Here is a 21,912-nt window from a genome sequence, read left to right as displayed (position 1 = left end):
AACTCAGCGGCAAACCACAGCACCGAGCTATTGAAATGCTGCTGTCTCATACCTAGGATCACAAGTCATCTCTGCTTCCCCTTATGTTCATTTTACTAGTAAGTTTTATTTCTGCTACGCAAGATGCACCTTTCTTAATGAGCGCTAACAGTTGAGATTGTCTGCATAAGCCGTGTGGCACATAGGAACCAAACGCTGGTACTCTGCGAGAGTTGAGCTGTTGGAAAAGGTCCTGCAAGGACAGAGGGTGACCAAGGCAGCTTGGGCTGTGGGAGCACCGGGGTGGAGTGTGGTGAGGATGCTCACCACCTGAGAGCTCGTGCTCAGCAGTTGCACTGTGTGAGGGGGGTGTGCAGTGCTCGTGGGGGAGCAAGGTTTGTCCCTGTTCCGTGCTGGGAACCTCCAAGCCTGGGCTGATGCACAGGAAAGCTGAACCCGGCTTGTTCTCCCTGGGTTTGCACTCACAGGAGAGCTAATGCATGTCTGCTTGGTGAAAATGCTTTTTCTTTGGAAGGAAACACAAAGCCCGTGTCATGTAAGTGACTTTGAAGTTCCCAGTTTGAAAGGAGTGATGCAAGTCCTTACTGTTTCTGTGCCAGACCGTCAGAGCCCTCAGCATCCAGCGCGGCCCATTGTTCTCCATGTGCTGCTGGCACCCGGCGGCGGCAGATGGGGCGCAGCAGTGAGCGCCGTGCGGGGGAAGCGCTGCTCCCACCTGGCCGAGGGCTGGGAGGTCTCCACCGCATTCCTGAACCGAGCCGGCCACGAAAGTAACTGCGGCTTTCAGTAGTGCCATCGTTCAGTGCTGCTTTAAAACGGGAGCTGCTTTTTGGTTTTGCCTTTCACATAGCCCCCCTTTCCAAAAACAGTAATACCACCTTCTGCTAATTCCTGCTGCAAGGAAGAAGATGTGTTGAAGCCTCCGTACAGTTCTGAAACCCTCTCTTTGCAATGCTATTTCCTTACACACGTAGGATGCGTCTCATTTCTTACATGACTCGTCTGTCAAACAAGTGGAAGTTGACACGTGCACAGCAGCAACATCCTGAGCTGAGGCTTGAACGAACATCCCCAAATTCACATGCAAACAGTCAGTGTTGGTGAGAGTAAACTGTGAGGGAGGGGTAACAGCTGAATCTCTGACCACATTTCAGTCACACTGCAAATTTCTTACCGCTCGTAAGCGTGTTTTTGTGGGTATTTTGCTACCATGTCCATTTTTTGCTCACTGGGCACAGCGATAATCTAATGATGTTTTTGGAAGCGCGTTAGATGTGCAATTATTCCCAAGTCTGGAAATAGTTTGTAGGAGTGATCTTGGGGTGAAATCCTTAAAGAAAAAAGCCAATTGCATGCAGCATCCTCAGGGGCCAGAAAAATGAGTCGGTACAGTTTTTAGTAACAGTCTGTGAATGAGATCCAGTCCACTCCTGGCTGGGCGGTTGTGTTCACAGAAGGGTTTCCAAAGAATGCTCCGGGAAGTCATTTCAGGATACGTGAAGCATCGCAGCCTGGAAAGGGGCTCCATGTATGTGGTTTTAGCAAGGGCAGAAATCCTGGCTTCCCTGAGCTCGTGCAGAATAGAACATAATGTTCTCTTTAGAGGAAGGCCGCTTGGGGAACAGCTGCTCAGCTTGCTGCAGTGCTTGCTGAGCGCTGCTGTGCTTCCAGAAGGAGACAGAGTTTTGTCTTGGCGGTGGAGCTGTGCTCTGGGTGCATTCACCTCGCTGTGTGCAGTTGTGTTCTTACTGTTGGGACTGCTGACCACATCCTCCCATTCCTTGCTGGATCTTTAGTAAGCTGGCTGCTTGTGCTGCCCTGTCGTTATCACAGGGTCCAGTAGAAGCGCAGGCAGCAGAAGAGACCTTTATTAATGATTATTTGATGTAGTTAATTCCAGTTAGCAAGGAAAGAGAACCACTGTAGCAGTGATGCTTTTACACACGGCGGTCCCTTGGGAGCTCGTTTGCTGCTGGCTTGCAGCTTCTGCTTCTCCTGACTTTTCTTTAATCTTATTCTTCTCTTTCTATTCCTTACCCCCTTATTAACGTGACATTAAGTCATGCTTTATTTAGCATAGTACTCTGCTACTATTTTGTTGGAGAGAATGGCTGTTTAGTGCAAACATTACCTTGAAGGATCGGAGTTATTTCACTTTCTGTTGATGGCAGATGGAGGGATTGCCCACATAGCGCTGTGATGGCAGCTGTATGGAGCTGTTCTGTGCTCTGCTGACGTAACCGAATTTAATCATGTGCAGCTTGCTAAATGCTATCATGTGATAAAATACCATGGCAGAATTTGGCACGAACCATGAGAACCTCTTATTAGGCAGAATAATTGCAGTTACGTTTGCTCTGAATTACACGAGAAGTTAATTTAACACTGCTCGCAGAACACGCAGGATGACAGAAATAGTCCAGACTGCCCAGCGAGGCTCCCGAGGTGTTTCTGAAAGCTGTCTTCACTCCCGTGTTGAATGCGGTCGTTGAGTGTGTGCCTCCCTGCTCTGCCTGCATGCAGGATTACTGCGCTTTGTCACACTGTGTTTATTAAGTGTGGGTGTAGTTGTTTGGGGGTTAGAAAACGGAGGTGAATGTGTGACATGTTAGAGGGGAACAAGGCTTCTAGAACTGGAAATCTGCTGTAGGGATGGAGGTGATAAGCAGAGTTGGGGAGGAATTACTGTAGGTGTGGAGGTGTGCTGGGTTAAATGATTGCTGGGAGGTGGGAGAAAAGGCCTAAAAAAGAGTTGTGGGTCAGTGCTGGTGAGCAGAAGGCTTGGTGTGAAGGTGAAATTACCGTAGGTTCAGGCTGGGAGGCAAGTGGCAATGCAGCAGCTGTGTGAACTCCTTGGGTTTGGGTCCACACGGTGCTCTGCTGCACTCTCTGTGCTGCATGGAGGAAGCAGCCCCAGGCTGTTATTTTGAGAGGTGAAGTAACCTTGCTATACCACTGAGCCACAGTAAAGCCCCTGATTGGAGGACAGGGCCCAAGCTGAGATGCTGCTTGTGAGAAAAACTGGGGGCCACTAATTAGAGAGAAGAGCTGAATGGGTAGGTCCAGAAAATGTGATTTGAGACAAGGCGGGAGGCGAGCTATTCGCTTTGGACCAGGAGGATCTAATGCTTGTTAGCAATCCAAAAGCTGAAGAGCAGTGAGCTGTTTTTCCTGTATGTTTTGAACAGAAATAATGGAAGGCTGGAATTCAGTCCCTTGTGAGTTGTCAAGTCTCCATTTGGAAAGGTTTTAAGAGTGGATCAGACAAGTATTGTTGAAAATGGAGGAACTACAGTTGATTCTGCCTTAAAGCCTAAGGGCTGGACTGGATGAGCTCTGAAGGGCCGGTCCAGCTCTGCACTCTGATTCCTTTCTACAGCAAAACATTTTCATAGTGTTCATTACTGTCATCACAAATGCAGCTGACCAAGAATGGATCATTGCAGCAGTGTTGCCAGGCAAATTGAGTGACATTTTGTATACTAAGTATGACCACACTGCCAGGAGTTTTCCAATCTTTTCCAGCATGCGAAGTTAAAGAAGTTAGAGTAAATAACAATATCTGCTTAGTTAGACATGGATTAATCGGCATTTGAGATTGTCGGGGTGGCAGAGGAGTCCTGTGCACCCAGCCATCTGGAGAACACTGAAGCTCCCTGGAGGTGTTGCATTGTGCAATAGCTGATGCTCATGCCTTACCTTCAGGAGCACTGGACAGAAAACATGTGGAGGGTGAAAGGCAAAACATAAACACTGAGCAGGAAAGATGTAGTAAAGCTGGCCCAGACGTAGCATGACCTGACTGCGAGATCCAGACAGTGAGGATTGCATTGTTCAAACAGGAAATCAGAGGAATGTTTCCCCAGCGCCCGTCCTTCAAAGCCTGGAAGCCAGGAAGCGCTATCAGCTCATTGTTACGCTGTGCCCGAGCTGTAGGATAACGAGGAGAGATCTGTCCTCTATCTGCTGTGTAGCCATTCCCATGGGGAGAACTGCACAGTGCCTTCCCTCAGAGGTCCCTCACCAAGAAGCAGCAGAGCTCTGTCTGCTCTCTGTGTGAAAGGACCTCAGCTGAATCATTCCTGTGGTCTCTTTGGAAGCTTGAAAGAGGCAATCAGTGGTTCAGCCCTGAGGAAAGGAGCTTTATCTACCAGCTGGGCTGATGAATCTCCTCATCAAAGCCAGATCTGTGATTGGGAAGTGAACAAATACAGCAATAATAGATGCCCTAATGAAGTTGTACTTGTCACATGAGCTGTATAAGAGGAACAGCAGCTTCCAACTGATGCTTTTTAAAGATTCTTAATAATAATAGCGTTCTGTCGAAGAAAAACTCAGCAAGGCAAAACCAGCATCACTGTTGGTCTTTGTTTTCCTTGTGGCCAAGTACGGTCTAACAGTGGAGTTCTTCAGGGGGTAGGGGCCTGCTTCTGGTTCCTTGTCTGAGCTGTGTGGGTTTCTGTGTCACGGTGATGGACTCCTGGAAAGTGTGTTATTCTCCTCTGACTGCATCTCTGTATTGCTAGTGTAATGAACCTTGCTGAGGAAGCCAAGAGCAATGATTACCCTGTACCTACAGCTTTCATTGGCATTGTAGTGAAGAAGAGGACATGTCTGCTTCAACCACCTGTTTCTAATTAGCTGCATCTTGAGTGGGATTTGCTGCTGCAACAGAATGTGTAGCCATGCTTCTGCCCACAGGGTGCCTCGCTGTTTGCTGCTGAGGAAGATGGAGTCTCCTTCAGACGAGCTGTGTTTCAAGCAAGAGGAGCAGTGAGGAGGCAGGCTCTATCCTGTGTTAGCATTTCTAACCAACTCAAAACTGCTTCTGAGAATAACTGCCCTACTTGGCGTGTCTTCTCAGCACTTCTCCTGGCAGATTAGCTGTTCAGAGGGCAGATACTGAAAGTCAAATTCTTGGCACGCTCCTACATGAAGTTCTAACCCCGTCGTGTTTCTCGTGCAGGAATTTCTTCCTTATGGATGGATGAAAAATTTTTGCCTTCTTAACCTGGAGCCACTCGCTCAAATCCCTGAGTCAGAAATAGGCCAGGATGTTGCTAGTGGAGAAGTCGTGTTTGATTTAATTCAGAGATGGAAGAAGGAAGGAGCAGAAAGTTGTTTGTGCTGTAGGTTGGGGCAGAAGTTTTTCACGTCCTGCAGTCCCTGAGCTCTGCCAGGCAGTCCTGTTCAGCAGGTCGTTACTGTTGTTTCTGCTGAAATGCAGCTGATGAAATGCACAGCTTGGCTTCTTGTGCAAAGGGAGCCCTTCTGAGGAAGCGGGAACTCCTGCAGCATGAGTAACTGATTAGTACCGGATTGCGAGAGCTCGTAAAACGATTTGGAGTTGGTTGAAGAAGTAAGAAATAAAATAAGAAACTAAAATGAATCGCAGATGTGCGCTGTGGATTTTAAACTGGGAATCCTAAAACCACTTGCCTAAGTTGAACCACAATAAGGGCTTGAGAAACACCAGGTCCATGGGAATCCTGCGCTTGTTGGCACTGTGTCCAGAAGCCTCTGTTTTTCAGGCTAGACACCACATTTTCAGCTAGAGACTATTTGGGTTCCAAGCAGATTCTTTTCATTTTGTTTTAAGCTAAATTCAAATAATAATAATAATAATAATAAAGCATCCAGCAGCCAGGAGAATATTTGGCTTTTGTTTCTGTACCAGCTGGTTCCATTCTCGGAAACTCGCTTTAGCTCCTGGTGTGTTCCTTCCAGCCGCAGCTGACGGGTTGCAGGAGCAGATGATGCTGCTGAGTGCGCCGCGGTGCGGGGCGGCCCGTGGGAACCGGGAGAGCAGCTCGCCCTGCATTCCTAGAAAGAAGGAGCTCAGTGTGAAGGTCGCTACACGAGCAGCTCCTGCGGCCGGGAAGTCGGCTCCGTCCCCACGGCTCCATCCTCCCCTGCCGCCCTGCCCGCCCACACCCCGCCCGGCCCCTCCGGCTGCTCAGCCCGGACCCTCGGGTACGGCCCGAGTCTCTCCTCGCGGCTCCGTGCCCCCAGGCTGGCACAGGCCGGTGGCGATGCTCCTTATCCGGGCCATTTTCCACCTTTCCTGCCTGTTCCCCCGGCAACCGCTTTGCTCCGCCCCATCGCGACCCGTGCGGAGGAGCGGCGTTCCCTCCTCACTGCTGCCGCTCGCGGCGTTGGGATCCTTTGGTTTGTTTGTTTGGCGTAAGAACGAAAAAGCAGAAGGTTGTGCTCGAGCATGACGTGTGTGGCCTGGCCGTGTCAGCCCGCGGCCCCTCTGAGCTCACTGACGTTCCAGTTGCTGCTCTTTCATCTCAGCCCCCTCTGCCATGTCTGAGCGTGCGGTGCTTTGCGTGGCTCGTGTGCTCCGCTCGCTGCAGGGCAGGTCTGCTGTGGGCCGGCAGTGCTGTGAGCAGCCGGGGCTGGCGGCTGCAGGGGAGCTGGATGGGTTTTCCTGCTGAAGAATTATTTTCTACAGACATTGCTTTTTCTGCGCACTTAATTTATGGTGCGGTGTGGTAAAAACATGACTTACATTTCGAATACAAGTAGCCTAAAATGAGGAAATGCCAGAGTTAAGGATGCCTGCGCAACACCAACCTACCGCAATGTGGGTGTGAATTATGACAGTCTTTAATTACGTGACCACATACTGCCTTTTTTTTCCCAGAGAACTGTTGCTTTTCACAGCAGTGAGGAGGGATGTGCTCCGCAGCACACAGTTACGCATGCTCTTGTCTGCCAGGCGCCCGCAGCCGGAGGGGCAGCCATGCAGCCCTGCAGGACGAGCTGCATTCCTACAGAGCCCCAGCTGCTAGTTTTGTTTCTTCCATAGAGGTCTTGTACAGAAGCAGATACATTGCAGCTGAGGACATTGAGAACAATCCTTCAGACTGCCTTTTAGATTTAAGGCTGCTACAACTGTTGCAAAAACTCCATTAGCTGCTGCAAAAACTGATTTCCTTGTTGGTGTTGGTTTCTCATTCCTGTTGGGTTTGGGATGGTTCATCTCCCAGCAGGGTAAGAACACGGATGGTTCCCCAATACCTTTTCAGCGTGTCCGCTGCATTCTGTTGTCCTTCATCCCAGAAATCCCTGTGCTCTGTGGTGAATCCCGCAGGACTGGAAGGCAGGAGGAGCCCTGGGGTGAACAGCAGATCGTTGGAATCGTGTCATTTCAATTTCTCTTCGTCCAAAACATGTTCTTACTGAGGCTTGGGCAGCGTGGGGGAAAAAATGAAGAGCAGTTCACTTTTAACTTTTGTCTCACTAAGCCCAATTGTTGTTTTAATTACCCACTGCTCATGTTTGTGACCTTCCACTGGGACTGTTCAGTGCGAGCTTAGAAAGATTCCTGCTTTCATGTGAGGAGGGTGTGACTGTGAGGAAGCGATTTTGCGGCCGGGTGGAACAGCTTATCTTGCTTGTGCTTTCTGTGGGACGTTCCTCGTCAGTGGGTCACTTTCTGAATTGCTTATCAGCAAGAATATTCTGTATTTGGGAGACTGGACCCCGCGCTCCCCCAAAAGCACCAGGTGATTGTTTTGCCAGGGGGGAAATGCTGGCAGCAGAAGGACACTGTTGGTACCCCGTCCTTTAGCGTACAGGAAGAGGAGGAAGGGCAAAGCCACACTGTGCAGAGAAGCTGCCCTCTGCAATCCACATCTTTAACACTTGGATTGTGCAACGCAGCCGTGAGGCAGTAACTGAATGTCCTTCAATGAACAAAGCATGAAAACTGTCCCCGTGTAATTTGTAGCTGGTGTTTCTGTTTTGTGCCTCGAGGAGTTAAATTCCCGTGTGATGGAGTCAGGGTTTTGATGTAACATTGGAAAGTGAGCGCTGCCAAATTGGAGTCCATGGCTTTTGCAATTGGCGGCCCTGCTGTGTTATCCGTAACAAACGGACGGCTCAAATGTTTTGTGTTTGTAGAACTAATTTCCTAATTTAAATGCCAATTTAAGAGCTCTGGTTTAATGTTTCTCCTCTCAGTGACCGTATTGTACTGAGGGATTGAGTTTCAGATCAGAGCCTTCCTGCATGTTGTTACACAGTAGGTTCTAAGAGTGCTGTGCTATCTGCACTGTTCTGAGTGTGAAGGAAGGCGATGTAAAGCACTTTTGGTTGCCCACAAATTATGTGGAATACGCTGGAGCTCAGAACATGTTAACTTTCTGACTCAGTAGTCAGCCTAATGCTAATACCTACTGTGTGTGTTCTTCGGTTTGTCTAACATACTGGGCTGGATTTGCAGCTCTTTCTACAAGGAGAGCTATATAGATGGGTATTCGTAATGTTCTGTGCACCCGAGTTTGCATTTAGTTTGTCAGTTCTAAGTCAGTCTTTAACCCGATTACAGTCTTATGCTTTACATCCATGCAGTGCATCTCAGTGATTGGTGTGGAGCAGGAAGAAGGGAAATCACCCAAGGGTTGGCACAAGATCTCGTTGCAGTTACCAGACAAGTGGGTTGGATGTGAATGATGCAGTGTCAAGTAAAATATATGGATGTAAATTAGGAAAAAAAATAAGGTACCTGATGGCAGTGAAGACTTTTGAAGTTATAAACTATAGGAACCAGTGTCTCATTTTAGAACATGCACGTTTGGGAACAGGTTTGTGTTCTGGCTTTTTAAAACCATCACCTCTCCTTTTAATCAGTAACACTCCTGTTGAAAACATGCTCAGCCTCCTGAAGGGAAAACAAGTGAATCATGTCCCACTTTTCATTAGACTCTTATTACTTTTGCAGTTATGAGGTATAAGTCAAAAAGGTAAGCAAAAGCAGCAGTTCCCAGAGCAGAGGGCTGTGCAGGTTCCTGCTAATGGCTGTCTGGCTCTCCATGCTTTATGTCGGTCAGAGGCTGGAATTGAGCAGGGTACCGTGAGCTGTTCAGCCCTGTCTGGTTAGTAAAGATAGCAGCAGGCAGGTCCTCCTGTTAGCATACCTGTTTTCAGTGCTTTCTGATTTGCACGGATTCGGAGGGGTGGGAAATCCGCTCACCAGAGCAGGGGCTGCACTCACAGTGTATTGCAGCACGTTCCACTTGGCCTGAGGGAGGAGCATTTTTCAAGAATTTCTGCTGTGATTGTGAAAAACACTTTTTAAAAGAAAGCTTAATTAAAACTTCTGCTCTCGGATGTGTTTTGCAATGCGGCAATTTTAATTTTAGTGAAATATGGACATTGTGAAACTGCAGAGATCTGAAAATGGGCACAAAAAGAAAGGAGACTTAAAATGCATTCCCTTCACACACAGCTTATGCAAACTTATGGTAAACCAGACAGTGGCAAAAGCAGGGCGGAGTGGTTCGTGGCTTTGGGCTCAAATAAAACTGCGGGGAGCAAAGATGGAGAGTGTGCTCCACTATGTGCTGCACGGCCAGCGTGGGGAGATCTGCACTGATTGATTGCTCCCCAATGCTGGCTGTGATGCTCCGCTCCTTCCCATCCCTCTGTTTCCTGGGATCAGAAGATCCCTTCCCCCAGCCAGGGGGTCTCGGGGCTGGCAGGAAATGCTCCCCTTGCGCTGATGCTGTGCTGAGTTCTGCTTGTCAGCTGTGGGGGGATCCAGCTAAGAAAATACCTTTTGTTGGCGGCTGCTCATTTATGCACATGCAGGACCCACACGGGCTGCAATGAACTGGGGAGGGCTTTCATTCCTGAGGCCTCCAGGACAAAGCTGGGCTGGTTTTCTGTTTGTGGCTGTGGCTGTTTAAGCATGCAGCTTTTATTACAAATAGAGCAGACAGCACACAGCAGTTCAAGGGGAGGAAAATGTCTCTAACTGAACCGAATTCTATGGAAAACCAATTCTTTTCTTCAGCATTAGAACAAAAAGCCCATTGCTTTGCACTGTGTAACGCTGAGCATGTGCAATTTCAAACAGAGGTACCTTCCTCCTTACAGAAACAAACGGATGGGGCCCGAACAGATTTAATAGCTGAGATTGGAGGGCGCATGCAAGTCTGTTCAAAATCTGTTGTAATTTGACGAGTGCTTTGATTCCCTGCCAGCCCGAAAATGTAGGTCAGGAAAAGCAGGTACTTGTTTCTGGGAGGTGTGATTGCTGCGGTGCAGCTTGCAGAAGCACTCCTCTTTTTTAAGAAAGATTTGCATGGATCCATGGATCCATCTTTACACTTAGAGGAGGAAATCGGTGTCTCGTTGGTTTAGTTTTGTTTTCTATTTTTCCAGAAGGGCTTCATTCTTACTCAGTATGTGTGTGGAAATCCGAGTGCTTTGCTACTCGGAGAGCAGAGGAAGAGAAAGCGGAGCGGTCAGCGCTGTAAAATGCCCGACTGTGGTGCATGACAAAGCATTTGGCCTCGTGCTCTTGTCCGATAACGGCGGTGTGTGCGCACGGGGTGACGCTGAGACGGGCTGTCCCCTCTGCTGCCCGACATCACAGCTTACCCCAGCAGTAACGGACAGCCAGCAGCTTCTGCGGCCGGCACTGCGCAGATGTGCGAGGAGCCTGATGCCATCTGATAAAAGCTGTATCGTTTGCAAGCGCTTTCTGCCTTGGTGCCGAAGTCAAAAGGGGCTGCTGGAAATGCTTTCAGTTTAGCATCTTTTGCAGATTGTGGATCGATGCGGCTGTAATTGTCCATTCTATCCAGGAATGGCTTCTGCCTCCCTGCTAATTGTTCGCTCGGCCCTTCGGAGGCCCGGGGACTCATCAGATTGGTTGTGGCTGCGTGCGAGGCGTCGCTGCGTGCAGCGTGGCTTCGGATGCTGCGTGCAGCGCTGTGAGCGGGGCGGGATGACAGATGAGCGGAGCTTCCCGGCAGCGGGCAGCGCATCCCCCCGCTGGGGGAGCAAAAAGGAGAAAGGCGGATCATCCCATTGTGTTTACGGGGCATCGGCCGCACAGACAATGACTGTCCTCCTTGACGAGAGGATTGTTTAATTAGTTAAGGGTTTGATAAAGAGATGACTGAGCATGCAGCGCTCTGAAGGCATCTGCCTGTTTAGTACAGCAGGCGCATCCTCCGAGCTCACCCTTCCTCCTGGGGGAGCTCTGCGGGTCTCCAGGAGCTCTGTTCCAAATCTCAGGGCTGCTTTCTGTGAGCATATTAGATCGAGTTTGTGCCATCTGAGAAACAAATGTCTGCTCAGGGTGACAACTGGGGAGGCTGTGCTGAGTGTCAGCGTCCTTCCTCCTCTGGGCCGGGATAGACGATGCGTCCATGTTGCAGAGGGGCAAAGCCACAACAGAGCTGCAAACGCCAATAGAAGTGTAGGTAGGGCACCCTGCAGGCTCGCACCGTGGTTGTTTTCTCAGTGCTCCTGTCTCAAAATGGCTGGGCTGCAAGTGTGCCCCAGCCCTCCGTGCATGAGCTCTCACAGCCTTTCTGAGGCTTAATTAATATGCGTGGCCATGGATGCAGCCTGGTGCTTAGAAGAGCCTTTCAGGAGGCGAGCACTGCCTTGCTTCCAGGGACCCCTCAGTGCTTGATGCTGAGCACAGCAGCACACACAGCAGCGCTCACAGAACTCTGTGCAGCCCAGGGCTGGTGCCTCACTTGCTACTTTTCCACTGAGGTGCAGACCAAGAGCAGTTTGTCTCTAAGCTAATGCATGACAGCCCCCCATCCACTTTTGAAGCAGTCAGGAAAAATAGTTAAATAGCATCATGACCGGTTTCCCAGTGTGGGAGGCCACTGGGCGGACTGATGGAGGAAGAGATATTTGGGACCATCTATATAAACTCCTAAGAAGCATTAAGAGCGTGTAAGAAAGGGATGCAATGTGGACAGTTTAAAGGCAAGCAGATGTGGCACAGCAGCATATGGCAAACGTTGGCCAAAGCACCCAACACTTTTGTTATCAGACATCCTTTGGTTGATGCGCAGGGCTGGTCCCATTCAGGTGCCTCCCTGGAGGTAGGGAAGGACATGGAGGTGCTGCTCTCTCACATATCAGTTCTGAGGATTCTGGAATGAGCGTGTAGCATCCTGCTCCTTTAACCAGCCACGTGAGCATCGCCTCCACAGTGCCTGCCAGCTGAATTAGTGAGACCAGAGAAGTCAGGGTTCCCTTTTTGCTTGCTTTTCAGTCCCTGCAGTTTCTGGTAGGCATCTGCACACCCGCAGAGTGGAGAGCTTTGCAGGCGAGCTGCGCAGGGTGGGATCTCTCCAGTGGTTACTTTGATCAAGTGTGGACTTGTGTTTACATAAAGCTTCACAAGAGACCCTTCATGGCAAAGCGGGGTAGTCACACTTGCATGAAGTATCAAACTCGCTGCCCTGTGAACAAGTGAATTAGATTCTCTCAGCCCCGAGCAGACATCTCGTGTAGAAATGAAGAGGGAAAGAATCCTGATCTCTCCAGCGGTTGCCCACAGCTTTGGTATTTAACTTTGAGTTTGCTGCCAGTTGTTCAGACGCCAAATCATTTGGCAGACATAAATCAGATATTCCTGCCTATGCCTAAAGGAGAATAATATGTCGGTTCTAACTTTTTTATTGTTTTATGAGTTGATTCGTCATTACTTAAAGGTCTTTCAAAAGGTGGTTAAAACTATGCATAAACTGTAGTGCTTGGTGAAAAATTAGACTGTCATTATTGCAACTGTAAGTACAGCTAATAAATCATACTGAGAAAAACACATGCCTTTCAGGTTAATAACACTGCGTATGGATATCTAACAACCCCAGACCTGGCTAATACGACATTTGGCTCCAATTCTGTAGGCAGCGGTGGAGATTTTTCTATCACACCGGCATCTCTTGGTCTGAGCAGCCGGTCTCACAGCGACCACATGCAGCGTTGTGCACAGCACTGCTGGGACTGCTCTGAGCCTTTAAGCTGAGTACTCTGTTTCTCCTAAAACTGTGAGACCCATTTGCTGAGTGGTGAGAACAGTCCAGGAGGGAAGATGCGGAGCTGCAGATGGTTGGGATCTGAGGGATTTGCTCATGACAGCGATAACAGAGGAAATGTTAATTTGAGAGGAAATCCTTGGATTATTGTGGTGTTTGGACCTGGTCTGGAGTGAATATTATCAAAAAGAAATCAGCATGGAATAGCTTAAGCTCCTCTGAATTGAACAGAAAGGGAGATTAGCAAGGGAAGCAGATCAAGATGGAGAAGATGTACTGGATTGGTGAGATTATGCATTCATCCAGTAAAGGCTTATGTGTTTAGTGTTGTGTCTGTAGCTACAGCCATTAGGGCAAAGGCCCCAGGAGAAGCAAAGCTTCAACTCTGTTTTGTCAGAAACAAACCTCCCTCCCTCCTTCCCTAAAGGACACCATGCCTCAAATTGCATCCGTTTTGTCTGGAAGTTTGCTGGAGCATCTGTGAGTTGGGAAGTGATGATTTCTACTGCAAGCTCAACCAATGTGTGCTTCCAAAACTCTGCTGTGCAGATATGGCTGAAGTCTCTCTTGTGTGGTCCCTTGGGATTGACCCCCAAAGTGAAGCGTTCAGCAGAAGGTAAAAGTTCAGATCGTGCTCCTGCATGCATTGATGATCCATGTTAGCGTTCTGACTCATGTCTGCTGGCCAAACAGCTGCAACGATTTAGGACATGACTGTCCCCCACTGTTTATTAGTGCTGCAGAAGGAACATGTCCTTCTATCTCAGTTTCTCTATCTCAGAGCACAGCAGTTTCGCACAAATACTTTCACCCACTGCTCACATTAATGTGCCAAAACGGAAAGCAGAGCCATGTGCTGCGCAGGCTCAGGCCAGCTGTGCTCCCAGGCAGCCTCTGCTGGCAGGGGAAGGTGGGCTCACAGCTGGTGCGAGGGGCAACCTCAGCTGCCACAGCCACGCTCAGCAGAGCCCCTCAGTCAGAGCCCTTTGGAAATGTCGGAGTCGGGAGGATGGCTCACACGTTAACAGAGGTAACAGGTTTGTGCAGGATAGTGAGGCTTCCTCTGCAGTCCAGGAGAAAACACTCACATGCTCTCTGTCACAGAGTGCTGGACAGATGTTAATAGTGCTGGCTTCATTGCTTAATCGTGGTGCCGAAACTTGACATCAAACTGCTGGGAAGCAGACAAAGAGCCTGAAGAAGTCAAAATGAAACTGCTCCAGCTCTGTTTTGGGAAGCGGTGAAGTCACGTATTGAGTCTGCAGAGCTGTTCTGCTTATGCTGTTAGCATGAGGTGGTTCTCTGATTGGAAATAAGACAGTACAGTAAGATTACAGAGGGGGGGAGGGATGGGAGGGAGCACTCGAGTTACTGAATTGTAAATATTTACGGTACGTTTACACCGTGCCTTCTAGTAAGGAGGAGTTACATGCTCCTACTGCAGCCATCTCCGTTATGAGTGCTGGGATGAGCCGCTCGGCTGTGGTTTGTCAGCAGGGGGTGCCCGAGTCCAGCAAACAGAGCTGCGCTGCTCCGGCCGAGAGGAGCCGCGGCTGTGCGATGCAGCACCTTGAAGGCCAGAGCCGGCATCCTTCGTGCACCGCGCTGCGGAATGAGCTGCCCCGGGCTCCAGGGAGAGCGCCGCAGCGCTGCCCCGGCGTTCAGCGATTCTTCGGGTTGTGCTGCTTGTTTACAGCGGGACATTTCCAGAGCAGATACGGTGCAGGGCCGGCTGTGAGCAGATTTCTTCCTCTCGGTGCAGTTCACTTCTAGGAGGCCATGTAGCAAACTGCCCCGCAGGTAGTTTTGGAGGCTGCAGGAATTCTTCAGAATCACGTATTTACTTTGTCATCAATAGTCCTGAGTGTTCAGATCTACGGGAATAAAGGACGAGCGTTATTCTCACCAAATGCTCCGACAGGGAGATGCCTGGGCACGGATCTGCGTGGGGCAGGCAGCGGCAGGAGCGCTGTGTGGGTGCCTGGGCTCCTTCCTCTGACTCACACATGCCTTGGGAGTCACCGTGTACCTCAAGTGGGAGAGTCTGGAGGCAGGAGGCACTGAAGCATCACGTTTAAAGGTCTTCCATGCTTTCAGGAACTCAAGTTTTTGCTGTGATTTTATTATTATTATTTTCCTTTCCTTTGCAAAGGAGGCTTCATCTCATTGCAGGAAGTTCTGTTAGGTTATCTCTGCCCACCCCCGGTATCTCCTGGCTGTAATCTCAGAATCACAGATCAGTTAGGTTGAAGGGCCCTCACAGCCCCCTGCCCCATCCCTGCCCCCAGCTCAGGCTGCCCAGGGCCCATCCACGGCCTGGGGCACCTCCAGGGATGCACCTACAGCTCTGGGCAGCAGCGCCGGGGCCTCACTGCCCTCTGAGGAAAGGATTTCCCCCTCACATCTAACCTAAACTTCCCTTCTTTTGGTTTAAAATCGTCCTCCCCATCCTGTCACTATCAGGCTGTGTAAAAAGTCATCCTTCCTGCTGTTTATGAGCTCCTCTAAGTACTGGGATGCTGCAATGAGCTCTCCCCGCAGCCTTCTCCAGGCTGAACACTCCCAGCTCCTCAGCCTGTCTTTGCAGCAGCCTCTGGGTGTTCTCATGGCTTCCTCTGACCCGCTCCAGCAGCCCCAGAGATTTGGGTGCTGCAGGTTACCAGTGTGGGGCTCCGTGCTGGGAAGAGATTGAATTTGTGACCAGTGGAAGCCGGAAACCCAAGTCTGGCTGCAGGACTGCGGGGATGGATTTAGCACAAGATCCAGTGTCTGTAAAAGCCGGTTAAAAGACCCCGATGGACTTGGGATCAGGCTTTCAGAAGGGCTTCTGGGGCTAGCATTACCGCTACTCCTGATTCATTCGCTTTCTAGAAAGGAATCCTGGATGCTGGTGTCTTTGGCTGTGTGTGCTTGTACATTGCATAACAATAAAGCAATAAAAGCCAGGTTGCAAGAATGTGAGGTAGGCTTAGCAATCCCAGCATGGAGAATACAAATAAACATCACTTCCTGGTCGCTGTCCTCTTTGTTTCTAACACTTTCAGTTACTCTCACTTCGCACTTTCACATTGTTTTCCATGGCCAAGCGGAACTGAAACCTCCTGCTTGCTTTGGTGAGGCTTCAAATTCTTCAGAATCCTGGAGCTTGAAGTTGCTGTATCAGGGCGTTGTGCACTGTGACGGACTGCAGACGAACTGCAACCCTTCTGTTTTCTAGGAGGCTGATGGGGAAAGCTATGCTTAGGTTAAAAAGTATGTGCTCCACTTCTGCTATCTGCTTCCACCGTACATTTACTTCTGGCTGAAAACCCTACAGAAAGAGGAGGCCCTTTGCTGTTACAAGATGCTGAGGTTAATTCTGACCCTAAGATCTCACTGTACAGCTGCTTGCACTTAGCAGCTTAGTGTGTAATGCTACAAAAAGAGACCTTCGCAGTGCCTGGTAACCTTTGGATTTCCCCCCTCAGAATGCCATATACGTAACATTCAGAGTGGGATGGATGTTTGTGAAGTTACGTGTCACCTTTTGGAGAGCAGGGGGCTGTTACTCTAAGGACATCTGGACGCACTGCTGGCTCTGTGTAATGTCCTGCTAGATGGTGCCTTCCTCACACTGCTGCTAACAACAAAACCCAAAATGCTGGTGTACCTTTAGCCTGCTGTACAGTGACTTGAATCACTTGTTGTTATTCCTGGTACATGTGTATTTTTCTAAGCACTTGTGTTCCACCAGCACACTCAGAGTGAGGACTCCCAAGGGGGAATTTCCTTCCTGATAAACAATTCTGCAGTGTGATTCAGCAGGAAGGATGTTGTGGTTAAGGCACTGGATTGGGATTTGGGAGACATGGGTTCTGTTCCCAACTCAACCACAGTCAAGATGTGATGAGTGGAAGGGCAAGCAAACAAAGAGGAGGAGCTGTTTGACTGTGGCAAAAACATGCACTCATGTTCACAGTCCACTTTGGAGGTCATTTAGGTCTGCTTTTCGGTTGTCTCGATCAAGTAAACAGTGATAAAGACTCCTGTTGGTGCAACTGAAAACTGAAGTCCAATCTTGCGCTATTCCAGGAACCAGATGTAGTTTTAACTCTATGTAATTACTTCCATGAGGTTTCACATGCCGGTGTTCACCGTTTTTTAGTTGACTTTACCAATTCCCTTCTCGCTTCTTTCAGCTCCAGGCAGGGAGCTATGGTTTCTATGAGCAGTCATGGACTCACATAGTTTGTCCACTACCTTGATTCCATACAGAGTCTATGCATCATACACGTGATATTTCCTCCACCACATGGCACTGAGCTCCTACAGTTTGATCATAACGCTGCCTTCTTCTTTTCAGAGCAAGATCTTGGGCCACCAACGCCGAGCTGTAGGCCATTAATCTCAGCATCCTAATTTGGTGCCAACTCTGGGAGGATGAGTCAAGAGAGCAACTCAAGTGATCGGCCTGCTGGTGAGTTTGGTGCTTCTCTCGACATTTACCTGTCCTTTGTCATTCAGCATCATTTCTTTCCCATTTATTTTGCTTGGTGCTATTGGAGGAGAATGCTGAGTCACAAGCAGAGCAAAAGCTTTGAATTTAGTGCCACATTGCATGCCATGAAGGTGATCAGGTTGTTGAGGTTTCGTGGGTGCTCAGGTAGATATCAGTGTTCTTGGACTCGTGTTCCAGGTTGACAGTGTTTGTAACAATTGCTTCAGTAACTTCCCACAAATTCAGAAGTGTGTGCCATTTTTATCACTGTGTTACACAGCTCATTCAGATGATATCTATAATTCAGGTTTCTCATGAATTGCTTTATAAAGTAAGACCCAGGGAAGATGCACACTCATCTGTTGTTGTGTCCCACAAAGGTTTGGTGTCGGGGTCCTTGGTGCAGAGACTGCACGGACAGGAATCCATTATTACTCTGGTTCACTCGTGCCAAACGTTTCCTCTCTTCTTCCATCCCCATCTCTGGGTACTGGAATTCAGTATCATCTGGTTCTTCTGGCAGTTTCTGCAAAGGAGAACTGCCCGAGTAATCCAGAAGCTGTGCCTGACAGCCTTCCAGGCTCAGCTGTGCGCTGTTTTGGATGTGTGAAGGGGCATTCTTGTTTCTGATGTGAGGGCTATTTTTTGACAGTTTCCATTGTTCCCCATTCTTTGTTAATGGGTGAGGTCTTTTTGTCTGATTCCTTTTTCAGAGTAGAGGCTGCTATGGGAGCTGTCTGCTCACAACTGTGGGGGCCTTTTTCTTTCTTTCTTTTTTTCTTAGCCAAGAGGGTCTGTGTGATTCTGTGATTCTGTTTCTTCCTCCTCCTTTTTTTAGACTTGCCCAAGCAAACCCACCCAGACTGTATCTACCTGAATGGATTGTTAGAATATCCCCTTAGTGGTACAGCAAGGAGAGCCGTCCTCTTGGTTGCCACCCTTCTGCCACGCTGTTTTGCTGTCACTATCCATATGTGTGTAGGCAGAGCACATTGTCGAGTTTGGGATGCTGAACACTAAAGATCTTGTCTGTAGAGCTGAATCTGAGAATTCAAGGGTGGAAATATTTTGAACAATTCTTTTGGTAGCTTGGAAGACAAGGGGATCTTTCATGGTTCCTTTCTGCACTTGGCTGGCCATGGGGACGAGAATCTCTCTTCTTTTGAACTCTGCCTGTGCTTTTATTGCTGTGAACAGATGCCGATTGCACATCAGGATGCCACGCACATTCATGAGTCATCCACAGAAGAACTCAAGGCAGGGTCTTTGGAAAAAGGCCTTCTGTGGATGACTCCATAACACAAACCTTCCTGGGTGCTCATGAGTGAGGTGTGGGTCATCCGGTCAAAATATTCATAGACTGTGTATTGCAACATGATTTTGGTAGAAACAGGCACTAGGACGAAGCTGTCAGTAAGCACACGCTGCCAGCCTGCTACTTGAGAGTATTTTACGCCTCCTGTAGTGCTCAGTACCTTGCAGTCCAAGTTCTGGGTTACACAGGTCTGATCCACTGATCACTGATCCACTGATGGTTTGTGTCTTGGCTGAGGATGGGGATCTTCACATTTGGGTCGGTGTGCTCAGCTTCCAGCACCAGGCTTCTGTAGCCACCTACTTTTTCCATTGTCAATTCATTTCATTATCTGAGCCTTGCTAGCATTGTAGCTATAGTTAGAGAGGAAGGATATTATAATCTTGTGAAAGATTAAAGTATTTTTACTGTAATCCAGCTGGAAGGGTAGCGCTTTTCTCAGGGTAGGAGACAGCCAAGGCTTTTCCCATTCTGTCCTCCCCTTGTATGCAGGAAGGAAGTGCTGGCAAGGGCCTCCCCAGCTTCCTGTCGACTTCAGAGCACATTTCCAGACACAACCTTCTCCGCCATCCATCACCCGGCCCAGCCAAACAATCACAGCAGCGCAGGGCAAAAAACACTCATCTCACATAAACACTTTGGAGGCAACCTGAGTGCAAACCGCTGGAGTTCACGTGCAGCCCGGATTGATCTGTACAGCTTTGTCTGTCATCGGGCTGCTGGGGGTTTTCTTCCCTTCCTGGTGAAGTATCACAATAATCAAAATTCTCCTTTAGATTAAGATTAACGAAGGAAAAAGAAAAAAAAGGGCTGATGTTTGATAAAGAAGCTCCTGGGTTGGCAGACTGAAGCCAAGGAGGTGAGCAGGGATGCTCCCTGTTCCACTACACCCCTGGTGATGTGTCTGGCTGCAGGGGAAGGAAGTGAGTGTTGTCTGGCATTATGGGGGCAGAGATTTCTGTCAGGTCTCCAGGGTAGGGCAGTGATGAGGCAAAGTCAGTCTGTGATGCTTTGCAGGAGGAAATAAATAAGGCGGAAGCCTCACCTTTAAATGAATCACCTCATCTGAATACAGTTCCTTGCCTGTCTCCAGCAAAGGGCTCTGAACTGAATCTGGGTGATTTGTGATTGGGAAGCAAAGTTCCAACGTTTGAGGTTCAGTTTTCCCTATACATCCAGTCTGAGTGATGTACGTGTAAGGCTGAACACCCAGGTTAGTCCTTCTAAAGGTGGGCAGGCACATGGTCAGAGCTCTGGCTGTATTACCACGTACCCTGCATCTTCCTGCAGATGTTTTTGAAGCCATCCAGTTGCGCTTTGGTGCGAAGTGCTCCAAAGCTCCCATCCCAGAGCTGGTATTTAACAGCAAGGTGTTCGTACACCTCCAAGGTTCCCCCGTTTGTGTCCTTGTGTCATTGGAGAGCAGGGGTAACATTCAGCTCAGAGTCCACCTTAATAGTAAATCCACAACTCACCCTGAGATTTCCTCCCTGTCTGCTGGCCTACGTGACAGCTGTATGGTAACACCTTGCCCAGCAGATTGTTCTATTATGTAAAAACCGTGGGTAATTCTTAACAGCCTTTCCAGTCTGAAACCAGCCCAGCTCCATGCTGGCTACCTGCGGGAGCGCCTTTCCATGCAGCCAGATGTGTGTGCTGGGCTGTGCCGTTCCCTTTCTTCTGACTCTGTCTTTTGTTGTCCTTCGTCCGGGCTTGTAGCGGGCGGGTGGGGAGTGAGCTCCTCACATGCCTTCAGATGCTCTGTGGGATGGGAATTATTTCTTGTGTAAGGTCTTTACAGACCGCAGCACTGTGCAGTCCTTGTTTGAGATCTGAAGGCATCTCTGAAATGCTAACATTTGTGTTTAAGTCTCTTTAAAATGGGCATGGATAACACCAACTGAGAAAGGAGGTAACATGGGCTGGGCCTGGGGCGGATGGTAGGGATCAGTAATAGCTGTGTGTTTGTAGAAACAATAGCAGAAATAAGCAAACAGAACCCTTCCCCATCAGGGCAAAGGGCTGGAAATAAGAAAAGTCAGATCTCCCCCCAGTTAAGGCTGGGAGAACATGCTGTCAGCTGGAAGCTGTACCACCAATTAAAGGCAAAAAAGCAATACCGTGCACCCAAGCTTCTGGTCCTGCCTTAGGCATGAAGTCCCCATGCAGGGAAATGAGGCTGCCACATCCACAAACTGTTCCATAAAAGTATTATTCTTGCCCTTTTGAAGCTTTTTGACTAGACCTGGGAAAGAGTTCGCATTGACAGCATGCAGAATTCCTCAATTTCCTTGTAGAAGGTGATTTACGGTGAGCCCACCTCTGGCTGTCTGCTGTGCAGGGAGATCCCTCCAGCGGCAGTGCTGCTCGGTTCCTGCACTCACCAGTCTCCTGCCTTTCTCATCCATCCATGTCCTGGGTTAAAAGAAAAAGAGACGGGGCTGTCAGCGTCCCTCTTCAGTACAGGAGGGCCAACTTGAAATCAATCCACCGCTCAGCAATGCAAGGCACGCAGGGCGGCAGTAACACGATCGGATGTGCTCAAACCACCGAGCCAAAGTGGTGATTGGAGCTGTGAGGGATGGGCTGCTCGTTTCCTGAGGCCGTGGCCATGGATGCTGGTGCTGCTCAAAAAGGAGAGCAGGGGGAGGGTCATAAACCCATTTGGGTGCTGGTGGCCAGCATGGCTCAAGGGCGGCCAACCCTGACTGCAGAACGTCTCTGAGAAGTCAAAGGAATTGGCTCGTGGTGGCGAATGCTGTTTGCCCAGAGGTACCGTTGTGACTGAGAATTATGTTTAGATTGGACACGGAGTCGTGGGGCATGAAGTGATTGGTAACAAAGACGTTTTCCCCGGGTCGCCTGCTGGTGTCTGCCTCCCCATTTGCAGAGGGGATGAAGTGTAAGAGCCGCATCTTCTCACTCTGCCCCTTTCAGATGCATTCAGGAGAGGCAAAGGGTGCAGTTAAAGCCAGCAGCCCACACAGCCAGGTGCGAGTAACAAACATTGGCAGAAAAATGTGCTGTGAAATCAAAGAGGCACTTGTGAGTGCTGGTGAATCAGAGGTGATTAGTTATAGGGACGTGTGCTGCGTCCCCGCTCCTGCCACCTGCTGCCACTGCAGCACCGTGAGAGCTGCCAGGCCTTTCTGCATCTGCTTTGTCCATCTCCACTGCCCTCAGTCACTGGGCAGAAGTCCTAAAGAACCTGAAGATGTGCTTAGCTGCACATCTGCACACCCAAGGTGTCTGCCCCTAAACCAAAGGGGCTGGGAGTAAAACACGGCCTCCCTTCGTGTGGGGAGGGAGGGAGG

At 49.3% G+C, this 21,912-nt stretch overlaps 1 protein-coding gene across 10 annotated transcripts in view; it reads left to right on the top strand.

Moving 5' to 3' along the window:
- Positions 1 to 21,912, top strand: part of EXD3 (exonuclease 3'-5' domain containing 3) — a 176,371-nt gene that overhangs the window by 17,431 nt on the left and 137,028 nt on the right. For all 10 annotated transcript variants that reach the window (XR_011905549.1, XR_011905548.1, XM_072352860.1 and 7 more), the window contains exon 3: positions 17,149 to 17,262. Coding sequence is in view for 8 of the 10 variants with exons in the window: in XM_072352860.1 (XP_072208961.1) it covers positions 17,226 to 17,262 (37 nt within the window). In the remaining 2 variants the exon portion in view is untranslated. The remainder of the gene's footprint in view (positions 1 to 17,148; positions 17,263 to 21,912) is intronic.

The sequence above is a fragment of the Excalfactoria chinensis genome, chromosome 18, assembly GCF_039878825.1.
Source record: "Excalfactoria chinensis isolate bCotChi1 chromosome 18, bCotChi1.hap2, whole genome shotgun sequence".
NCBI lineage: Eukaryota > Metazoa > Chordata > Aves > Galliformes > Phasianidae > Excalfactoria > Excalfactoria chinensis.
This window is presented reverse-complemented; position numbering and strand designations above follow the sequence as displayed.